Source organism: Ahaetulla prasina, chromosome 17 (assembly GCF_028640845.1).
Source record: "Ahaetulla prasina isolate Xishuangbanna chromosome 17, ASM2864084v1, whole genome shotgun sequence".
NCBI classification, from domain to species: domain Eukaryota; kingdom Metazoa; phylum Chordata; class Lepidosauria; order Squamata; family Colubridae; genus Ahaetulla; species Ahaetulla prasina.
Genome location: NC_080555.1, coordinates 10,877,367 through 10,900,607, shown reverse-complemented (window position 1 = coordinate 10,900,607; position 23,241 = coordinate 10,877,367). Strand labels below are relative to the sequence as shown.

The 23,241-nt window shown below is 46.6% G+C and overlaps 2 protein-coding genes across 4 annotated transcripts in view; both read right to left on the bottom strand.

Moving 5' to 3' along the window:
• Positions 1-426: 426 nt before the first annotated feature.
• On the bottom strand, positions 427-9,124 carry SAC3D1 (SAC3 domain containing 1). 3 transcript variants are annotated; one of them, XM_058160052.1, is made up of 3 exons: positions 8,356-9,124; positions 6,316-6,782; positions 427-576 (listed from the first exon to the last, which is right to left on the bottom strand). In XM_058160052.1, exons 1-2 carry the CDS (start codon positions 8,921-8,923, stop codon positions 6,322-6,324), a joined length of 1,029 nt encoding a protein of 342 aa, XP_058016035.1. In that variant the 5' UTR covers positions 8,924-9,124; the 3' UTR covers positions 427-576; positions 6,316-6,321. The 3 variants fall into 3 exon arrangements, 2 of the variants coding, with proteins under 2 accessions (XP_058016035.1, XP_058016034.1); XR_009152370.1 differs by lacking the exon at positions 427-576 and adding an exon at positions 4,128-5,796 and having other exon boundaries at positions 5,843-6,782; positions 8,356-9,122; XM_058160051.1 differs by lacking the exon at positions 427-576 and having other exon boundaries at positions 4,128-6,782; positions 8,356-9,122.
• Positions 9,125-13,586: 4,462 nt separating this feature from the next.
• AHNAK (AHNAK nucleoprotein) overlaps positions 13,587-23,241 on the bottom strand; it is a 92,058-nt gene continuing 82,403 nt past the window's right edge. Inside the window, 1 exon segment of the mRNA XM_058160027.1 lies at positions 13,587-23,240. Within this exon segment, the coding sequence (XP_058016010.1) occupies positions 15,081-23,240 (8,160 nt within the window). The 3' untranslated portion in view covers positions 13,587-15,080.

The window sequence follows — 23,241 nt, the reverse complement described above, 5'->3', positions numbered from 1 at the left end:
CACCTCTAAACTTAAGGCCGGGCGTTCCTGGGAAGCCCAAAGCATGCAGAGCTGGAGCCCAAAGCACTCTGCCCATGCACAAGGGCACTCTTGACCTGGGGAGTGGAGAGATGGAAAGGCTGCCTGGGGAAGGAGGGAGGAGGAGGAGCCCAGCCCAAAGCAGCTTCTCTTTCCTGGGATGCAAAGTCTGGGGTCCCCGCCTTTCCCAACTCAACCTTCAGCCCCCAAAAATCCCAGTTCCCCATTGGTCCTTTTTTCTCCCCTCGCGGAAGGATACAGCATCAAAATGCGCAGCTCGCGCTCCTTTTGCCGCATCTTCTTCAAGATGGTCAGCAGCCCCATCGCCCGCGCGGAAGCTCTGCCAGCGCTCCGCCCACCGCCGGGATACGGCGCGCGGCTCCGCCCCCCCGGAACTCCGCCTCCGCCAATCAGAAAGGCCGGGGGCGGTCCCGCTTGTAGAAGAAACAGAGTTGGGGTGTGTGAGAAATGTAATAGATACTTCCGGCTCTCGATCGCAGTTCTGCTGGTCCCCGCGTGGCAGCCAGAAGACGGCAACCTTGGTGCGTGAAGCAATTACTGCATAGAATAGATGCACACGGTTGTGTAGAGGTTTTGTGTAGATGGCAGCGAAGAGATGTAGCAAAATAACAAAGGGACCCTTAGACGTCTTCTAGTCCAACCCCCACCCCGCTTCCCCGCATAAGCAGGATGATTTATATATTGCGAGACTAGTTATGCATTTATGTGAGTGTCTGAGACAAAGTTTTCGGTCTACTCAGAAGTAAAAGCCTTCTATAGAATTAATTTGATATTTTCAAATGGGTGGAAGGTTTTAGTGATTTAGTCAGGTTTTTTCCATCGTCAAAAGGAACTTGAAGTCGAATCTGCCCACAAGTGTGACCGCACCCCTTTTCTGCCCGTGGCCATTCAACGACGAGTCCCGCCCTCTTCCGGGTTGAAAAGACCAATCGCCAAGCCGGAAGATTGTCGCACCTACCGCAACATAGATCTGAGAAACTGTGAAGAGATACGTGCTGTTGCATTGAGAGTTTAAAAAGATTATTTATTTATTTTGCCGGGGAGAAGGGATTATAGACCCAAAGAAATTAGGAAGAAAAAAAAAATCTCAATTCTGTCTAAATTCGTTTGTGTTTAATTTAATGCAAAATAAGCAAATTATGAAATCGCTCAGAAAAGGCACCCAAGTTGGTTTACATATAAAATCACCCCAATTGCAAATCAGATCTTCATATTTCATTGGCTAAATTGGGGGTTCTCCAAATTTGGCAACTTTTAAAAGATTTGCGGACTTCAACTCCCAGAATTCCCCACCCATCAGGGACTGTATGCAAGGAATATATGGACTACCGCATCCCAAGCTGGCTGGGGAATTCTGGGAGTCGAAGTCCACAAGTGCCTTAAACTTGCCAAGTTTGGTGACCCCTGGGCTAGTAACAGTAACAGAGTTGGAAGGGACCTTGCAGGTCATTTAGTCCAACCTCCTCCTCATGCAGGAGACCTATACCAGGGATTCGAACCGCCAACCTTTCTGATCCACAAGCTCAGTGTCTTAAGTGTCTTAGGGGCCGGAATAGCTCAGGCTGTAAGGAGCCTGTTATTAGAACACAGTAGCCTGCAATTACTGCGGGTTCAAGCCCGGCCAAAGGTTGACTCAGCCTTCCATCCTTTATAAGGTAGGTAAAATGAGGACCCAGATTGTTGGGGGGGCAATAAGTTGACTTTGTAAATATACAAATAGAATGAGACTATTGCCTTATACAGTGTAAGCCGCCCTGAGTCTTCGGAGAAGGGCGGGATATAAATGTAAATAAAAAAAAAAAAAAAAAAAGTGTCTTAAGCCAAACTAAATGCATCCGAGTCGCAACTGCATTTCTGAAGCAGCTGCGATTAAAATGTGTGTAAATTTATCTCCTGTTCTGCAAGGCTTGGTTTTAGGGATTTGAGTTGATTGAGGCATTTGCACATGCTCAGAGACTGCCTTCTTTGGCGTTTGGGGATAGGGTCTCTGGAAACCTCCATTTAAGTGCAGGGGTTGCCAGTGTGTTTTAAAAGGCAATGCAATGCGTGGACTTCAAATTTCAGAATCCAATTCCCCTACATTGGGTGGAGAATTAAATCCAAAATCCAATGGCTTTCCCCACTCGTTTTTGCTTCTTGGAAGGTCCCAGACGGGGATCTTGTGACTCTGGGACACACATTGCAACTGTCATAAATGTGAATTAGTTGCCGAAGGCCTGAATTTTGATCGTCTGACCAGAGATGAGGTTCAGCCGGTTCGCCCGTTTGGTGACCTGCGGGTGGGCGCAATCCCATCCTGTATCGCTGCGGTTTTGACGTCGCGGATGGCGAATGCTCAGATTTCCTCTGCTGGGTGAACTGGTGGTCACAGTATGTGAAATCCATCTCTGCATGGGATATTGTATGTTATGTGAAAAACTGGTCATAAGTCACTTTTTTTCAGTGCTGTTGTAACTCTGAACAGTCACTATATCAGGGGTCGCCAACCTTGGCAACTTTAAGACTTGTGGACTTCAACTCTTTGCTGGCTGAGGGATTCTGAGAGTTGAAGTCCACAAGTCTTAAAGTTGCCAAGGTTGGAGACCCCTGCACTAAATTCAGATGCATTCCCTTACTTTCAAGAGCATTTTTCTCAGCATTATTTTGGGTTTTATCACAATTGATCGGCAGGGGTCTTCTTAGCCAGCCTACACATTCTGTTCTCTCTGCAAATCTGGGCCAGTTTGTCAACCATCCCATTCTCACCCACGAGAGATTGATACACTAAAAATCTGAATATGACATGTTCAATGGAGGCATTGAGCCTAAATCAGGGGTCAGCAACCTTTCTTTCTTTCACCCCTCTGCTGCGGCTCCGTCACTCAAAATATGCATCACAACCCGCCAACGTGTGACACCTGCCAGCATGCGTTTTATTGAGCTTTTCAACCCCCGGTAGGCCAACTATGGATAAATCAAAGAAAAGTTTCAGAAGAAAACAGAACGTTTAATTCAACTACATAGGCTCGTTTTGTGGCTGCTCAAAAAATAGTCAGGCATGGGAAGGGTTTTTGTGGCTCCCGGTGTTTTCTTTTCTGTGGGAAATGGGTCCAAATGGCTCTTTTGAGTGTTTAAGGTTGCAGACCCCTGCCCTAAATTGATTAGCTTGGCCATCCTGTCCTTGGTGCCTTTCAGATGTGCTTGTTGGAAATATTGTGGTCCGTCAGCAGCCTACGGAGCTGGCAACAGAGTTGGACAGCGATGAGGTTGAGGTGAGGCCAGGGCCATCGGGGAGTGAGGTGCAGACTCCTGAGCCTCCAGAGACTGATAGTAGTGAGGCAGAGGAACAGGAGCCTGAACAGAAGAGCTGCCAGAAGGCAAGAGCAGCTCAAGCAGAGAGGACAACTCAGGAGTAAGGCCAAGAGATGATTGGCCCCTCCCATAAGGCTTAAAACAGACCAGCATCGGTGTTTCAGCTTTGCCGGAAAACAACGTTGTAGCTGCGTCTTCTGCTTTGGCTACATCTTTGTTTTTGTGGCTTCTGGACGTTTGCCAGAAAGGGCCTTTGGCAGTTTGCCTAATTGGACCAAGGTTTGTGAGATAACTGAGGAATTTGTGTTGGGAGGCATTTGTTTTACTTTGAGCTGAACGACAATGGGAATCAAACCATTCCCTGCTGTTCAAATAAAGTTTGTTTTTCCACGGACTAAGTTTATTACTACCTACTTGGGCCTGGGTCACAACAGTACCTATAAGACCCACTCTGGAATGTGCGAGACTGAGGATGGCTGTCCCACACAAAGCCAACAGGGGCCGTGGTAGCTCAGGCTGTAAGAAGCCTATTATTAAAACACAGCAGCCTGCAATTACTGCAGGTTCAAGCCCGGCCCAAGGTTGACTCAGCCTTCCATCCTTTATAAGGTAGGTAAAATGAGGACCCAGATTGTTGGGGGGGCAATAAATTGACTTTGTAAAATATACAAATAGAATGAGACTATTGCCTTATACACTGTAAGCCGACCTGAGTCTTCGGAGAAGGGCGGGATATAAATGTAAATAAAAAATAAAAAAATAAAAACATACCCCTTTTGATGAATGCAAGAAACAGGTGGAAGATGGGTATTTTATTTAATTTATCACATTTGAAAAGACTCATCTCCTTCCTTTTTAGGGAAATAATAAATATTCCAGGGAAAGGAAACTCTGGAAAGGGAAATTGTCTCTTTTAAGGGTGCTTTCGTTCCATAAAAAAAAATACTGAGGCACAGCGTTCCACAGGCTAACCGCAATGTTTTTATCTGGTCTGCAACTGAAGAGACTTCTACAGACCTCTTGAAGGGAAAAAACAAAACCAAACCGTAACACAGACTCCTCAAACACCATTTGTGTGAAGCGTTCAACAACATCAATGTTTTGAAAGGATAACAGAGTTGGAAGGGACCTCAGAGGCCATCTAGTCCAACCCACTGCTCAAGCAGGAGACCCTCAACCATGTTAGAGAAATGGCTCTCCAAAAGTTTTGAAAATGGGGAAAATTTCTCCAAACAGCAGCTGCCCCCCAGTTTTTTCTTCTTTCAGAATTAAGAAACACCACTTTTCCAGATGTGGCTAACTGCAGCTGGCCAGTGAAGGATGCTGGGAGTTGTAGTTCATCCACAGCAGTGAGGCAGCCATGGAAAGGCTGATGAAATACATTTTCCTGTTTTCCACAACACTGAACTGCTCGGGAAGTGCAGCCACATTTGGAAAACCTGAACAATTTCAGCCCCGAAAAAATAAAATTAGCGAGAATTTTGGCACTGGCTTTTCTCGCGAACAAAACAGGGCATCAACAGGCCACGCCTACGATTATTGCACGCTGCCTGTGGCTGAGAAAAAGGGCGCCCTTAACAGCTAACCATGTGCAAGAGAGTGGCCTTGTTCTATTTTTTGCACGACTATTCCAGTGTGATAAAATAGCACGCATAACGCATCGAAGCACCGATATGTGTCTTTAATACTATGTTTTTCAACCTCTGCAGATTTAAGATGGGTGGACTTCAATTCCCAAAACTCCCCAGCCAACTATGCTTAAAAGCACGCTAGCTAGGGAATTCTGGGTATTGAAATCCAGCCCTCTTAATGCATGCTAACTGGGGAATTCTGGGAGTTGAAGCCCTTATACTTAAAGTTTGCTGGCTGGGGAATTCTGGAATTTGAAGTCCATTCATGTTAATGCATGCTAACTGGGAAATTATAAATATAAACAATAAAAATAAATAAATAAATAAATAAATTCTGGGAGTTGAAGTCCATATGCTTAAAGCTTGCTACCTGGGGAATTCTGGGAGTTGAAGTCCATTCATCTTATAGCATGCTACCTGGGGAATTCTGGGAGTTGAAGTCCATTTGCTTAAAGTTAGTTAGCTGGGGAATTCTGAGAGTTGAAGTCCATTCATCTTAATGCATGCCAACTGGGGAATTCTGGGAGTTGAAGCCCATATGCTTAAAGCATGCTGCCTGGGGAATTCTGGGAGTTGAAGCCCATATGCTTAAAGCTTGCTGGCTGGGGACTTCTGGGAGTTGAAGTCCGTTCATCTTAATCCATGCTAACTGGGGAATTCTGGGAGTTGAAGTCCATATGCTTAAAGCTTGCTACCTGGGGAATTCTGGGAGTTGAAGTCCATTCATCTTAATGCATGCCAACTGGGGAATTCTGGGAGTTGAAGCCCATATGCTTAAAGCTTGCTGGCTGGGGACTTCTGGGAGTTGAAGTCCGTTCATCTTAATCCATGCTAACTGGGGAATTCTGGGAGTTGAAGTCCATATGCTTAAAGCTTGCTACCTGGGGAATTCTGGGAGTTGAAGTCCATTCATGTTATAGCATGCTAACTGGGGAATTCTGGGAGTTGAAGTCCATTTGCTTAAAGTTAGTTAGCTGGGGAATTCTGAGAGTTGAAGTCCATTCATCTTAATGCATGCCAACTGGGGAATTCTGGGAGTTAAAGCCCATATGCTTAAAGCTTGCCGGCTGGGGAATTCTGGGAGTTAAAATACGGCCATCTTAAACTTGCAGAGGTTGAAAAACGCTGCTCTAACACAAGCAGCAAATGCCGGTTACCCGTATAAGCAGAACAAGGAGGCGCAATTGAGAGGCTGTAAACAACAGCTTCCAGCAGCTTCCCCTGAGGAGGTAGCTTTCTACATACGGGGTGGGGGAAGAGATTTGCAAACCCGCAGCCGGCGTTTCAAGTCAGATTATTCTTTCGTGCGTGAAAATGAGACTCGCGGCCACCTGCCACAGCGTGAAACCCTCACCCCGCCTCAGCTGCAGACCCTCTCCGAGAGATCCAACAGGGTCCCTTTCCATTTCCCGTCCACGAGAAGAATGGAAATCCGGTTTTCCAACGGAGCGGAGTCGCTGAAGGAGCTTTTCTGGAAGACGACACTGCCCTCGATTATGGTCAAGCCGTGCGCCCGGCATAAGTCAGCGGCCTCTTCCGGGCTGTCGATAGCCAGCAGGTGGGTCAGCCGGGCTAGGGGATACCGGCAGTTTTTTGCATTGAAGCCGTGGCTGAAAGTGAGCAAGGCCACACGCCGCGTCTTAGCCAGGTGCGGATGGAGGGCGCAGCTGGGGAGGTAAGGGAGCTGCCGGGCCAGGCGGAAGAAACGGGCAAAATTGCGTTCCAGGAAAGCCCAGTGGATGTCGAGGGCAGCCTTGAGTTCGGGAGACGCTCGGATGTCATCGGACAGCTGGAGTATCTGCCAGAGGGCATCCGAAGAGCCTGGGGGAGAGGGGGGGAAGGACGGAACAGAGAGAAGACAAAATATTTTTTAAAAAGGGGGGAGGGGACAGTAATTCCTGACTTATGACCACATTTTGCGACTTATGACTTATGACCACCAACATTTTTGTTGTTAAGTGAGACCTTTGTCTCTTAAATGCAGATGGACTGCTGAATCTAATCCAGATGGGTTTTTTTTCTCCTATGTTGTGCCCTATGAAGTCATTGTTTTGTTTTCCCAATGTATAGATCTGCGCACAGCTCACTGCTTTGTACTGCATATACTACGTTGCTAAGTGGTATTTCTCTATGTCTCTCTCACCCTCTCTCTGTATCTCTCTCTCTGTCTCTCTCACCCTCTGTATCTCTCTCTGTCTCTCACCCTTTCTCTGTATCTATGTCTCTCTCACCCTTTCTCTGTATCTGTCTCTCTCACCCTTTCTCTGTATCTCTCTGTCTCTCTCACCCTTTCTCTGTATCTCTCTCTCTGTCTCTCTCACCCTCTGTATCTCTCTCTGTCTCTCACCCTTTCTCTGTATCTATGTCTCTCTCACCCTTTCTCTGTATCTCTCTCTCTCACCCTTCTCTGTATCTCTGTCTCTCACCCTTTCTCTGTATCTCTCTCTCTGTCTCTCTCACCCTCTGTATCTCTCTCTGTCTCTCACCCTTTCTCTGTATCTATGTCTCTCTCACCCTTTCTCTGTATCTCTCTGTCTCTCTCACCCTTTCTCTGTATCTCTGTCTCTCTCACCCTTTCTCTGTATCTCTCTGTCTCTCTCACCCTCTGTTTCTCTCTCTGTCTCTCTCACCCTCTGTATCTCTCTGTCTCTCTCACCCTTTCTCTGTATCTCTCTGTCTCTCTCACCCTCTGTTTCTCTCTCTGTCTCTCTCACCCTTTCTCTGTATCTCTCTGTCTCTCTCACCCTCTGTTTCTCTCTCTGTCTCTCTCACCCTTTCTCTGTATCTCTGTCTCTCTCACCCTTTCTCTGTATCTCTCTCTCTGTCTCTCTGTCTCTCTCACCCTTTCTCTGTATCTCTCTGTCTCTCTCACCCTCTGTTTCTCTCTCTGTCTCTCTCACCCTTTCTCTGTATCTCTGTCTCTCTCACCCTCTGTATCTCTCTCTGTCTCTCACCCTTTCTCTGTATCTATGTCTCTCTCACCCTTTCTCTGTATCTCTCTGTCTCTCTCACCCTCTGTTTCTCTCTCTGTCTCTCTCACCCTCTCTGTTTCTCTCTCTGTCTCTCTCACCCTTTCTCTGTATCTCTCTGTCTCTCTCACCCTTTCTCTGTCTCTGTCGGGAGGGCGAGGGGCAGCACCAGTCAGTGGTGGGATCACCTGACAGGGAACCACAGCAGAGCAAAGAGCCGCATGTGGCTCTGGAGCCGCAGGTTGCCGACTCCTGATGTAGTCTATCCTTGGGGCAGAGAAGCATCACCTCCCAGGCACGCAATTCCATGAGCAAGCCCTTTTTCTGCCATCTTTCCTCCCCCCCAGCCAACCCCAGCCCCTGGGTTGTCTAACACTCCCCCACCCCTAAATCTCAGGGCTAGTAGCGACCCTCCGCGGCCTCACCCAGGTGGTAGAGCAAGAAGAGCGCTTGGAAGCGGGGCTGTGCAGGATGCGCGCCGGGCCGGCGGTAGGCGCGGCGCAGGGCGGCGAAGGTCTCGCGCAGCTGCCCGTCGTGCAGGTGGGGGTCGAAGCGGGCGGGCGCCTGGTTGCAGAGCCGGGCTCCGGTGTGGAGCAGATAAAGCAGGGCGCGCTCGAGCAGGGCGGCGCAAGGGGCGGCGGGCGGGCGCTGCAGGGCCAGATCCAGCCGGACGGCGCGCAACCGGTCGGCCACGAAGGCGAAGCGCTCGGCCGGGGACACCTGGTCGGCTTCGGCCACCGATGGGCTCAGCAGGTGATGCACGGTGGCCAGAAGGACCGGCGGCGGGCGCAGGTCGCCAGGCGGCGGGGGAGCCTGGCCGGCCGCCGGGCGGGAGAACTCCTTCACCGCCCGCGCAGGGTCCGGTTTGCGATCCGGATCCAGCTCCAGCCGGTGCAGCCGCTTCTGGCGCCGCCGCCGCCAGAACTCCCCCGCCGGGCACATGTCCTTGCAAAGGGCCGGTCGCGGAGGACCCTCCGCCTCGTCTTCGTTCATGCCGCCGGAGGGCCGGAATCGGCGCAGGCTGATGGGTAGGGACCGCCCCGGGGAGTGGCCGGCCTCGCCCGCCTTCCCGGAGGCTGGTTCTCGGTCTGCGCCCGCGGGCGCCCGGTTGCAAAAGGCGCCGAGCCCGGGCTAATTTTTCCAGTTATTGCCTTTTTATTGGGGCGATCGTGCCTCTTCCACGCAGATCCCCGCAGCAGGACCGGTTCCCCAAACTTGGGGTGCGCCAGCCCGGTTGCGCCAGCCCGTTCGGGGGAATCCTAAGGCCGTAGGATTGCGCGCTTTGGCCAATTTTTTTTTTTTTTAATTCTTCCTTTCTGGAAAGGGAAGGGAATTTTACCCAAGAGTAAAAGGAGGCGGGGGTGATGGGGTTTGTAGTCAGGGAAGGCGTGGTTGATTTTGGATAACGGGGTGGGGGGGGGAAGAGGCGCAAAAGGGAAAGGCGTTGCGACAGTGCAGAGTGGCGTCTAAAGGCTGGTGTGGGGGGAGCCTTGGAGATCATCTAGTCCAACCCCCCCCCCTCCTGGAAGCAGGAGAAACCCATTCCCAAAATGCATTGCAAAAATCCCCTTGTTCCTATTTCGTATTTAGCAAAAGCTGGGGAAAAAATTTAAGAGTTAAGAATGCTGAGTTGGCTCCCCAAGCGGGCAAAAAGAAATTGCAAAAAAAGGTCTTCGAAGTGATCTCCGGGTCTCTCTCTCTACATTTTATAGATCTACGTGGCTTTCTCGGCCTGGCCAATCGCCTGCTCCTTCCCAGAAAGGGGCGGGTTTTCAGATTGAATGATTGCAGGAGGGAAAAGGGCGTGGTCCGGTTCGTGGTCAACCCCGACTTCGGGTTCTCGTTGGAAGCTAGGGTGGTCGATTCTGAGGTTTTAAAATCCAGATCTGTTTTTTTTTAAAGATCATCTTTCTGAGGTTTTTTTGGGGTTTTTTTAACTTTATTTTAAAAATTTAATATAATTTAAGTTTTTCTACACGTTGTGTGGTGTGTCGTAAGTAAAAAGTGTCGTAATTTAAATCTGATAGATTTTGCTCAGATTGTGCAATCTGAATTGTTGTTTTAGAGCAGGGGTCTCCAAACTTGGCAACTTTTAAGACTTGTGGACTTCAACTCCCAGAATTCCTCAGCCAGCTGAATTCTGGGAGTTGAAGTCCACAAGTCCTAAAATTGCCAAGTTTAGAGACCCCTGTTTTAGAGTGTAGGTCTCAAACTTGGCAACTTTTTAAGACTCGTGGATTTCCAACTCCCAGAATTCCTCAGCCAGCTAACTCCCAGAGTCCCTCAGCCAGCAAAGCTGGCCGAGGAACTCTGGGAGTTGAAGTCCACACGTCTTAAAGGGACCAAGGTTGGAGACCCCTGTTTTTGAGTGTAGGAAGTTAGCACCCACTCCTCTCCTAGAGGAATAAAATATTTTATGAAATATTAAAAGGGCAGAATATTTCCCCTGAAAGGGAGGCAGAAACTCAGCCCACCCCCCTTTCTTAATGGGCCATTCTACATAACAAAGATCTACCTCCTTCAGGCAGAGCCATTTAATTGCCCATCATTGTATCACCCAGCAAGATTCAACCAAACCTAACACACGGACAACCTACAAAGCTAGCCTTGACCTCTGACAGCAACCAATCAGGATACTTTTCCTGTACCCCAGGAAGTTCAAAACCCGGGCGACTCTCTTGGGGACTTTTTGTCACCCAAGATCTCCAAGGCGTGTGATCCTGTTCATCAATAAAACTTTCTTTTCCAAGCAACTTCCGTGAATCCAGGGTCTTTTTTTCCTCCACTTGGAACTGAACCCGGGCAGGGGTGGGTGGGAATATTTGCACTGGGCAATTCCTATTGTGGCTTAATGGCTTTTTCCTGGTTTGGATCTTGAGCGAGGGCTAAATCTACCATTCTGCCTTGGTTTCAAAATATCCTGTCTTGAATCGATAACCAAATCTGCATTTCTAAAAGCTGGCCACCCTCAGGATCTGCTGGGGCTATTAAAGAAAGTGGGGGTTGCTTTCTGCCTCTAAAAAAAACCCCATCTTTCTCCATTTCTCATTTAGGGAAATATAATATTCTGCCTTTTTAATATTCCCTCAAAATAGTTCATTATTCTAAGAAAGGGGTAGGTGCTCACTTGCTGCACCACCAAGGATCCACTCCGATGTTTTGAAGGCAGAGAAAACTTAATATAATATATAATTAATATAGGCAGCCCTTGACTTATGACCACAATGGAATCCGAAAGTTCTGTTGCTAAGACTAATGCAGTCTATTATTAACACAGCTGCCTGCAATTACTGCAGGTTCGAGTCCCACCAGGCCCAGGGTTGACTCAGCCTTCCATCCTTTATAAGGTAGGTAAAATGAGGACCCAGATTGTTGGGGGGGCAATAAGTTGACTTTGTATATAATATACAAATGGATGAAGACTATTGCTTGACATAGTGTAAGCCGCCCTGAGTCTTCAGAGAAGGGCGGGATATAAATGCAAATTTAAAAAAAGATAGAGATAGATGAGATAGATTAGATAGATAGATGATTGATAGATAGATAGATAGATAGATAGATAGATAGATAGATAGATAGATAGATAGATAGATAGATAAATGGGCCTCTGGTGGCTCAGGCTGGTAAGACAGTCTGTTATTAACAGCAGCTGCTTGCAATTATTGCAGGTTCAAGTCCCACCAGGCCCAAGGTTGACTCAGCCTTCCATCCTTTCTAAGGTAGGTAAAATGAGGACCCAGATTGTTGGGGGCAATAAGTTGACTTTGTATATAATATACAAATGGATGAAGACTATTGCTTGACATAGTGTAAGCCGCCTTGAGTCTTCAGAGAAGGGCGGGATATAAATACAAAAAAACCCAACTGCGAGACAGTTGCATGACTACAATGGAATCCGAAAGCACTGTTGCTAAGCAAGGCAGTTGCTAAGGGAGTTTGGCTCCGTTTTACGACCTTCCTTGTCACAGTTGTTAAAAGAGGATCACGGCAGTTGTTAAATTAGTCCCACGGTTCTGAAGCAAATCCTGGCTTCCCCATTGACTTTGTTTGTCAGGAGGGGGAAGCGCGTAACCCAGGACGCTGCAGGCGTCGTAAATAGGAGTCAAATTTTGATTGCATGATTGGGAATGCTGCAACGTTAAGGGAGAAAAATGATCATAAGTCACTTTTTTTTTTCAGCGCCATTGTAACATTGTAACTTCGAATGATCACTAAACGAATGGTTGTTAAGTTGGACTATCGGTCTCTTTTATCTATGTCCATGCGTATGTTTTTGCTTTTACAGGCCAAAAATGGTAGTTCTCTTAATTCCATATCCAGAGGGATACAATCAAGATCAAGGGAGGTGCTAACACCACTCTATAAAGCCCTAGTAAGGCCACACCTAGAATCCTGCATCCAGTTTTGGTCATCAAACTATAAAAAAAATCGCTGAGACTCTAGAAAGGGTGCAGAGAAGAGCAACCAGGATGATGAGGGGACTGGAGGCTAAAACATACAATGAACGGTTGCAGGAACTGGGCATGGCTGGTCTAGTGAAGAGAAGGACTAGGGGAGACAGGAGAGCATCTTCCAATATTTGAGGGGCTGCCACAGAGAGGAGGAAGGGGGTCAAACTATTTTCCAAAGCGGAAGGAGGGAGGGAGGGAGGAAGGTGGAAGAGAGGGAAGGAAGGAAAGAAAGAAAGAGGGAAGGAAAGACAGAAAAGATGGAAGGTGGAAGGAAGGAAGGAAGGAAGGAAGAAAGAAAGAAAGACAGACAGACAGACATCTGAGTGAACCATGGATGGACAGAAGACATGGCTAGTCTAGTGAAGAGAAGGACCAGGGGAGACAGGAGAGCATCTTCCAATATTTGAGGGGCTGCCACAGAGAGGAGGAAGGGGGTCAAACTATTTTCCAAAGCGGAAGGAAGGAGGGAGGGAGGGAGGGAGGAATGTGGAAGAGAGGGAAGGAAGGAAAGAAAGAAAGAGGGAAGGAAAGACAGAAAAGATGGAAGGTGGAAGGAAGGAAGGAAGGAAGGAAGGAAGAAAGAAAGAAAGAAAGAGACAAGACAGACAGACATCTGAGTGAACCATGGATGGACAGAAGACATGGCTAGTCTAGGGAAGAGAAGGACCAGGGGAGACATGAGAGCAGTCTTCCAATATTGGAGGGGCTGCCACAGAGAGGAGGGAGGAGGTCAAGCTATTTTCCAAAGCCCCTGAAGTCCAGACTAGGAACAATGTATGGAAACTGACCAAGGAGAGATTCAACCTAGAAATAAGGAGGAATTTCCTGACAGTGAGAACAATCCATCCATGGAACAGAAGTTGCCTTCGGAAGTTGTGGGAGCATCATCCCTGGAGGCTTTCCAGAAAAGACTGGACTGCCATTTGTGAGAAATGATGTACTATCTCCTACTTGGGCGGGGGGGGGGTTGGACTAGATGACCTCCAAGGTCCCTTCCAGCTCTGTTAATCTGTAATCTGTAAATATATCAAACTGACTTTCCAGTTGCTTAGGACAATGTTGGTCCCAGCCTGGAAGATCTATTTTTGCCTTTGTAGGTTTGTCTGCTCAGCGTTGCTTGAAAATATGGACATCTCAAAGGATATTTATAGTTGCAAGTGAACAACAACCACCACCAAAAAAAAAACCCAGAAAAAGCACAGAGGTTAAAAGGTTAATAAACAGTTTATTTGCATTTTACAAGATCGGTTTCCATACATTCTCAATTAATTTGCCATTAAAGTGCTGAAAAATAGTTTTCTTTGTATTTGTTTTGTTTTATAATCAAGGTACAGTTAATGACAAAAGGATAACAATTTGCATCTGTCGGGAGGAATTAATGACAAAAATATTTGTTCCTCAGCTAAGAGAACTTCTTTTCTTTTACAAAAATAAGAAATATACAGAAACAATTAAGATGACGTCGTTAAGGACTTTTGGCTTGAATTGTTTTGCAACAGCAATGCGTCTTTTGAGCAACAAATAAATTACATGTGGATATTTGGTTGAAGTCGGTTTAGTCGTTTTATCAAACAAATGAAAAAGTCATTTTTGTTGCAAAAAAAAGGCCCAAATGTGATATATCTTACTTGCTTTCTGTATATGTGCAGTGTTTTTTTTTCATATATCCATAATTTTAAAGGATAAAACATTTTAGCCCCCTGCAGGTAAAAGCAAAAAAATAATAATTATAATAATAAACCCCTAGTAGTTAAAATTAACACATTTCCATGGATCAACACTGAAGATATTCAGTGAATTGAAATATATATATAATATATCTCAATCAAAGCTTGCTTAGGTAAACGTAAAGCTCTTGTAGCATACAAAGCACAATCCTAGGCCCAAACAGAAGAGAGAAATCGTCCAAAATACTCCCCAAAAAAACTGTACATCTATCTTCCTTACGGCACAGCTTTAAATATCACATAATCCAGGCTTTTTCAAAAATTCATCACTTCTCCGTCTGCAAAAACAAAAAACAAAAAAAACCCGCCCGTTTGCTTATCTGTTATGTCTGGAGGAATTTTTTTTAGATTGACTGAATTCAAACTGATACAGCCGATCGAACACGCCGCTGTTTGTTTTAAGGCATCTGCTGCTTTTTAAAAAAAAAGTGTTTTTTTTAACAATTCTTTTAAAAAAAAAATTTTTAAAAAAAATTATTTTTTCTCTTTTTTAAAAAAGTTTTTCTTTTTTCTTTTTAAAAAAGAAAGAAATACGCCGTGTTTTTGCTGCAATGCAGCCACGACTGCTTGGGAAGAATTTAGAGGTATTTATGTCGCCAGCAATGTCTGGTGGGCTCCACAATGCCGAATGTCGTGGCCGCACCGTGAAAAATCATGCCGACGATACGCATAAACTGCTCGCCATCAGCCCTAGATGACCACGGATGCGGCTGTTTCAGTTTGGAATCGATTTAGATCTCTGGAAGATAGAAATCTTTTCAGTGGAACCTGCCCTATTCACAGTAAAACAGGAATCACTTTGCTCTCAAAACCCGATTATTTCACTGTAGATCACCTGTTTCATTGCAAAGTATTTGAAGCTGGGGTGTGTGGAAAAATATATATATACAGAGGGAGAAGGAGAGGGCGATGGGGCGAGAGGGACATTATGTACAGGAAAGGGGGTGTTATGTACACGAGCGTTTTCCTGGACTACTCTTTCTTTTTCGCCACCGTCAACTCGACCACCGGCACTCGGAAGCCGGCTTTCGTCCCGCTTTCGTTACTGGAGGACGAGGACAGTCGAGATTTTTTGGACTCCAGGGAGGCTCCGCTGCCTTGTGTTCTCCCTGCCTCGTCGTCGCTTCCAGTGACCTCGTAAGACCCTTTGCTTTTCGACCCTATCCCGCCAAAAGTGCCAAATTTGAGCTTGGCGTGCTTGCCTTTGTCTCCTTCGTGCTCCAGCGTGCCGGTCGGGGTGGAGTGCGAGGAGTGCTCGTCGCTAAAGGAGGATGACCGGTGCCGAGACTTTTTGGTCTTAAAGAAGGAGAACTTTCCTTTGGGCGAGGCGGCGGCTTCCCCTACTTCCACCTCACCTTCTAAGGACCCTAAACTTGCTTTGAGCTCTCCTTCAACTCCGGCCCCAGATGTTGAAACTTCTGGAGAGCCCACACTTCCCTTGGCTTTGGGTTTGGAGAAGGCAAACTTAGGCATTTTGATTTTGGATTTCTTCAATTTCAGGTCAGGTTCTTCCAGCTCAACCGTCCCTGCCTCAACGTGAAGACTCGCTTGTGGCGGTTGGGGAAAGTCAACATCGACCCCGACTTCCCTTCCCATCGGTTCCTGCCCTGCTACCACAAATTTTGGCATTTTCATTTTAGGGAAGTAGACCTTCCCAGTTGAACTTTCTAAATGGCCTTGTGGAGCATCCATCCCAATAGAAGGACCTTTGATACCTAATTTGGGACCGCTGAGATCACCCCCTATCTTTGGTCCAGAAAAGTGAAGGTCCCCTGTTCCTTTGGCGCCCACATGTAGCTCTGGCATTTTGGCCTTGGGCCCTTTCAGATTGACCTCAAAATCTGGCCCAGAAACCTTTGGACCTGAGACATTGAGGGAAGGTCCTCTCAGACAGATATCCGGGGTCCCAATGTCCAAGTCCAGGCCAGAAACCTTCATGCCTGGCATTTCCAGTCCAACGTGTTGACCTTTCAAGTCGGTAGCAAACTGGGCATCTCCTTTCAAACTTGGTCCTTTCATGTTCAAATCAAAGCCAGCTTCAGGTCCTTTGATCTGTGGTCCTGAAATGCCGCCTCCCTCACCAGCGATAGCAAACTGAGGAAGTTTCATGCAGGGAAGTTTAACTCCACCTCCAGAGCCTTCCACCTTGGGAGATGTCATGCTACCAGAAATGCCGAGATCTCCTTTGATCTTTGGTCCTTTCAGATTGATGTCCATCTCAGGTCCAGAGATGCCTCCTTCCGAAGTCATCTTCACTTTCGGCCCTCTCATGTCAAAATCTGGAGCTGTTAGATTGACATCTAGACCCGAAGGCTTTTGCATCTGAAACGTCCCTTCGAATCCACCAACGCCAACATCTGGCATGCCAATATCCATCTTTGGAGCTTTAATCTCACCAGAAAAACCCAGGTCTTTTCCTAGCTTTGGTCCTTTCAGGTTCACGTCCATTTCAGGAATGCTTGCCTCTCCTCCAATTCGTGGGGGAGAGACATCAAGGTGTGCAGAGGGCATCTGTCCTTGAATGTCTACATCCGGCCCTTCCAGGTTCACCCCTGGCTTCCCGAATTTGGGCAAGCTGAACTTGGGGAATTTCAGCTTCCCTCCTGGGCCTTGGATTTCGGCACTTGGGAGATCAACATCCCCTTTCAGCTTTGGTCCTTTCAAATGAAGATCGACACCAGGGGCAGAGATGGAAGGTGCGGAAACATCCGCAGAAGGCACGTTGACTGATGGACCTTTCAGGTTGATGTCAGGAATGGTGAGGTTGGCTTCAGCGCTGGGGATTCTCAGATCTCCTTCCAATTTGGGACCAGCCAGGCCAATGCTTTCACCCGAGAGCTTGAACTCGGGGGCCTTAAGACCAATATCGGGGCCGCCAATGTTAACGCTTCCGCTGGGAACGGAAGCTTCAAGACTGGGTGATTTCAGACTGGGTGACGTCACATCTATTCCTGGCATCTTGACCTCTCCTTCCACCTTAGGCATAGAAGCATCGGCCTTGAACACGGGCGATTTGATATCAAACTCAACATCAGGAAACGAGAGTTTTCCAAAGACTGGTTTCTTTCCCTTGGGGGATTTGATGTTGGCATCTGCTTTCAGGGAGGCTTCTGGAACCGAGAGGCTTCCGTCCAAATCCGGTGATTTCAGATTGGCGTCCATTTCTCCACTCACATCAAAACCACCCTTCTTGCCTTTGACTTTAGGTCCGCTCATGTGGATTTTGGGCATTTTGAATTTGCTTTTTTTCCCTTTGGCAGAAATGGCAACGTCTGGCGACTCAACGTTCAGCTCAGCTTCTGGAAGAGACACGTCCAAAGTGGGAGATTTCACGTCAGCCTTCGGGCTCTTTGCTCCAAACCCAAATTTTGGCATCTTAAATTTGGGGAGTTTAACATTGCCCTCCGGCCCTTCAACGTTCACATCCGGACATTCCAAGTCAATCTCTGGACCTTTAGCTTCAATTCCTGGTCCTTGGATGGCCATTCCTGGAATGGAGACATCCACATCACCCTTCACCTTGTGACCTTTCAGATTTAAGTCAATTTCCGGCATGGAGATCTGAGGTGTTTTGAAATGCATTTCTGGCATCTTCACCGCAGGGCCCTTCAATTGTCCTTCTGGCCCTTTGACGTCCAAAGTTGGAGCTTCAATTTTCACATCCGAACCCGATACTTTCAACTCTCCTTCAGGCAGGTTGACGTCCAACTGAGGTCCTTCTCCTTTGAACTCAGGGATATCAAATTTGGGAAGCTTCATCTTGGGTAATTTTACTTTTCCATCCGGACCGTGGATATCAACAGTGGGAGCAGCAACATCAATTTCAGGACCTTTCAAATCTCCTATGAGTTTTGGTCCAGAGACATCACCTTTCATACCAAACTGTACATCAGGCATGGAGATTTTGGGAGCTTTGATGTTCATTTCAGGCATCTTAATTTTGGGACCTTTCCAACTTCCTTCAGGACCTCCAACATCAACGTCTAGCTTGGGCCCTTTGATGTCGATGTCGGGGCCCTTCAGATCACCTTCCAAGCTCGGTACGGAGACATCCACATCTCCTTTCATTTTGGGACCTTTGAGGTTCAAATCAAAGTCCGGCATGGAGATTTTGGGAGCTTTGATGTTCATTTCAGGCATCTTAAACTTGGGCCCTTTGAGTTTTCCCTCAGGACATTGCAATTCCAAATCAGGTACGGAGACATCCAGCTTAGGGCCCTTGATATCAAGATCTGGCCCCTTCAAATCAGTATCTATTTTGGGAGCAGATACTTCTAGATCAACATCTCCTTTCAGTTTAGGGCCTTTGAGGTTGAAGTCCATATCTGGCATGGCGATTTTGGGGGCCTTGATGTTAAATTCAGGCATCTGAAATTTAGGGCCTTTCATTTTGCCTTCGGGTCCTTTAATATCAATGTCAGGAGGATCTATCTGAGGAACATTAATGTCCACATCAGGGCCTTTCAGGTCACCTTCCAACTTTGGCACAGAAACATCCACATCTCCTTTCACTTTTGGACCTCTCAGGTTCAAATCAAAGTCTGGCATGGAGATTTTGGGAGCTTTGATGTTCATTTCAGGCATCTTAAATTTGGGTCCTTTCCACTTCCCTTCTGGGCCTTCAAGATCAACATCTGGAACATTAACGTCTAGCTTGGGCCCTTTGATGTCAATGTCGGGGCCCTTCAGATCACCTTCCAAGCTCGGTACGGAGACATCCACATCTCCTTTCACTCTGGGACCTTTGAGGTTCAAGTCAAAGTCCGGCATGGAGATTTTGGGAGCTTTGATGTTCATTTCAGGCATCTTAAACTTGGGACTTTTCCACTTTCCTTCAGGACCTTCAATTTCTACATCTGGTGCATCAATATCCAATCTGGGTCCCTTGATATCCACATCTGGACCTTCTAGCTTTGGAACAGAAACATCCACATCTCCCTTCAGCTTTGGACCTTTGAGGTTCAGATCAATATCGGGCATGGAGATCTTTGGGGTCTTGAAGTGCATTTCAGGCATCTTAAATTTGGGCCCTTTCACTTTTCCTTCTGGGCCCTCAATGTCTAAACATGGAGCTTCAAGTTCAACTTTTGGGACAGAAACATCAAGATCTCCTTTGGGGAGGCTTACATCAACATCTGGACCTTCCCCTTTGAAGCTGGGCATTCCGAAATTGGGCATTTTGAATTTTGGCATCTTCAACTTTCCTTCTGGTCCATGAAGTTCAACATTAGGTGCATCAATGTCCACTTTGGGACCTTTGATATCCACATCTGGCCCTTTTAGGCCACCTTCTAGCTTAGGAACAGACACATCCACATCTCCCTTCATCTTTGGACCTTTGAGGTTCAGATCAATATCGGGCATGGAGATCTTTGGGGTCCTGAAGTGCACCTCAGGCATCTTAAATTTGGGTCCTTTCACTTTTCCTTCTGGGCCTTCAATGTCCATACATGGTGCTTCCAGTTCAACTTTGGGGACCGAAATGTCAAGGTCTGCTTTTGGGAGGCTTACATCCATATCTGGCCCTTCCCCTTTGAAGCTGGGCATGCCAAACTTGGGCATCTTGAACTTGGGCATTTTGAGTTTTCCTTCTGGACCATGTAGTTCAACATCTGGAGCATCGATATCTAGCTTTGGACCTTTGATGTCAATTTCTGGGCCTTTCAAATCACCCTCTGGAACTGAGACATCCAAGTCTCCTTTCACTTTTGGACCTTTCAGGTTCAAATCAAAGTCTGGCATGGAGATTTTGGGAGCTTTGATGTTCATTTCAGGCATCTTAAATTTGGGTCCTTTCCACTTCCCTTCTGGGCCTTCAAGATCAACATCTGGAACATCAACGTCTAGCTTGGGCCCTTTGATGTCAATGTCGGGGCCCTTCAGATCACCTTCCAAGCTCGGTACGGAGACATCCACATCTCCTTTCACTCTGGGACCTTTGAGGTTCAAGTCAAAGTCTGGCATGGAGATTTTGGGAGCTTTGATGTTCATTTCGGGCATCTTAAACTTGGGACTTTTCCACTTCCCTTCAGGACCTTCAATTTCTACATCAGGTGCATCAATGTCCAATTTGGGTCCCTTGATATCCACATCTGGACCTTCTAGCTTAGGAACAGAAACATCCACATCTCCCTTCATCTTTGGACCTTTGAGGTTGAGATCAATATCGGGCATTGAGATCTTTGGGGTCTTGAAGTGCATTTCAGGCATCTTAAATTTGGGCCCTTTCACTTTTCCTTCTGGGCCTTCAATGTCCAAGCTTGGTCCTTCAAGTTCAACCTTGGGACCAGAAACATCGAGATCTCCCTTAGGGAGGCTTACATCCACATCTGGACCTTCTCCTTTGAAACCAGGCATGCCAAACTTGGGCATCTTGAATTTTGGCATCTTCAGTTTTCCTTCTGGTCCATGTAGATCAACATCTGGGACATCAATGTCCAGCTTTGGACCTTTGATATCCACATCTGGTCCTCTAAGTTCTCCTTGCATTCCTGGAGTTGAGACATCCACATCTCCCTTGAGTTTAGGTCCTTTCAAGTTGAAATCCACATCTGGCATTGAAATTTTAGGTGCCTTGATGTTCATGTCCGGCATCTTAAATTTGGGTCCTTTCCATTTTCCTTCTGGGGCCTCCAGTTCAATATCAGGAACATCTACATCAAGTTTAGGTGCTTTGATATCAACCTCTGGGCCCTTTAGATCACCTTCCAATGTTGGGAAGGTCACATCTGCGTCACCTTTTAATTTGGGTCCTTTCAGGTTTAAGTCAAAATCTGGCATGGAAATTTTGGGAGTCTTAAAGTGCATGTCAGGCATCTTAAACCTGGGCCCTTTCAGTTTTCCTTCTGGGCCTTCAAGGTCAACATCTGGAAGGTCAACATCTACTTTTGGACCTTTGATATCAACGTCAGGGCCCTCCAACTTTGGCACAGAGACATCGATGTCTCCTTTCAATTTTGGGCCTTTCAGATTCAGGTCTATGTCTGGCATTGAGATTTTCGGAGTTTTGATTTGCATTTCTGGCATCTTAATTCTCGGACCTCTCAGCTTCCCCTCTGGTCCTTCTAGGTCAGGCGTTTCAATGTCCACTTTGGGGCCCGACAGGTCAAAATCAGCTTTGGGAAGGGTTACATCCACATCGGGAGCTTCTGCTTTGATGCCTGGGATTCCAAATTTGGGCATTTTAAACTTAGGCATTTTGAGTTTGCCTTCAGGGCCATGAAGATCAACTTCTGGTGTACCAACCTCGATCTTGGGGCCTTTGATATCAATTTCAGGGGCTTTCAAATCTCCTTCCAAGCTTGGTGCAGAAACATTCAGGTCTCCTTTTAATTTAGGCCCTTTCAAATTTAGTTCCACATCAGGCATAAAGACCTTAGGGGAGGAAATATTCAATGATGGCATTTTAAATTTAGAACCTTTTGCTTTTCCTTGGATATCCACATCTGGACTCTGAACACCCACTTTTGGTCCTGAGATATCAACATCTGGTTTCTTAACCTTCACATCAACTTCAGGTGTATGAAGTTTGGGGCCAGAAAAATTGAACTTGGGAAGTTTAAATCTTGATTTCTTTGGTTTTGCTTCAATCTCTACTTTTGGAGTCTCCAGTTCGACATCAGGTCCTTTCAATGCAATGTCTGGTCCTTTAATGTCCCCTCCTACATCTCCTTTGAGTTTTGGGCCTTTCAAATTCAAATCAATATCTGGTATTGAGATTTTGGGGACGTTAAAATGCATTTCCGGCATCTTCATTTTGGGGCCTTTCAGTTTTCCTTCTGGGTGTTCGATTTCCAGATCAGGTGTTTCAATATCTAGTTTGGGACCAGATATATCCACTTCTCCCTTGGGCATGGTCACATCCACTGAAGGACCTTCTCCTTTAAATCCAGGCATCCCAAACTTGGGCATTTTAAATTTGGGCAGCTTGATTTTACCCTCTGGACCATGCAAATCAACATCGGGCATGTCAATGTCCACTCTAGGGCCTTGAATGTCCACATCAGGGCCTCTCAGGTCACCTTCCAACTTTGGAACAGAAACATCCACATCACCTTTCACTTTAGGTCCTTTCAGGTTCAAATCGAAGTCTGGCATAGAGATTTTAGGAGCTTTGATGTTCATTTCAGGCATCTTAAACTTGGGACTTTTCCACTTCCCTTCAGGACCTTCAAGATCAACATCTGGAACGTCAACGTCTAGCTTGGGCCCTTTGATGTCAATGTCGGGGCCCTTCAGATCACCTTCCAAGCTCGGTACGGAGACATCCACATCTCCTTTCACTCTGGGACCTTTGAGGTTCAAGTCGAAGTCTGGCATGGAGATTTTGGGAGCTTTGATGTTCATTTCGGGCATCTTAAACTTGGGACTCTTCCACTTTCCTTCAGGACCTTCAATTTCTACATCCGGTGCGTCAATGTCCAATTTGGGACCCCGGATATCCACATCTGGACCTTTCATATCTCCTTCCAGTTTGGGAAGAGAAACATCCACATCTCCCTTTACTTTTGGACCTTTGAGGTTCAAGTCAAAATCTGGCATAGAGATCTTTGGAGTTTTCATGTGCATTTCGGGCATCTTAAATTTAGGACCTTTTATCTTTCCCTCTGGTACTTCCATACTTATATCAGGGGCATTAATATCTAATTGGGGTGCTTTAATATCGAGTTCTGGCCCCTTAATATCCCCCTCTAGCTTCGGCACAGAAACATCCACATCCACATCTCCCTTCATTTTAGGACCTTTCAAATTCAAGTCAAACTCTGGCATGGAAATTTTGGGAGCTTTGATGTTCATTTCAGGCATCTTAAATTTGGGCCCTTTCCATTTCCCTTCTGGTCCCTCAATGTCAACATCAGGGACATCAATATCTAGTTTGGGACCTTTGATGTCCACACTTGGGCCTTTCAAATCCCCCTCCACTGTTGGTATAGATACATCGGCTTCTACTTTAGGTTTCCTCCAGTTCAAATCTATATCAGGCATAGAGATTTTAGGAACATTAAAATGCATTTCAGGCATCTTAAACTTAGGACCTTTAAGTTTTCCTTCAGGACCTTCAAGGTCCACACTTGGGCCTTTCAAATTTCCTTCCAGTTTTGGGACAGAAACATCGACATCTCCTTTCAACTTT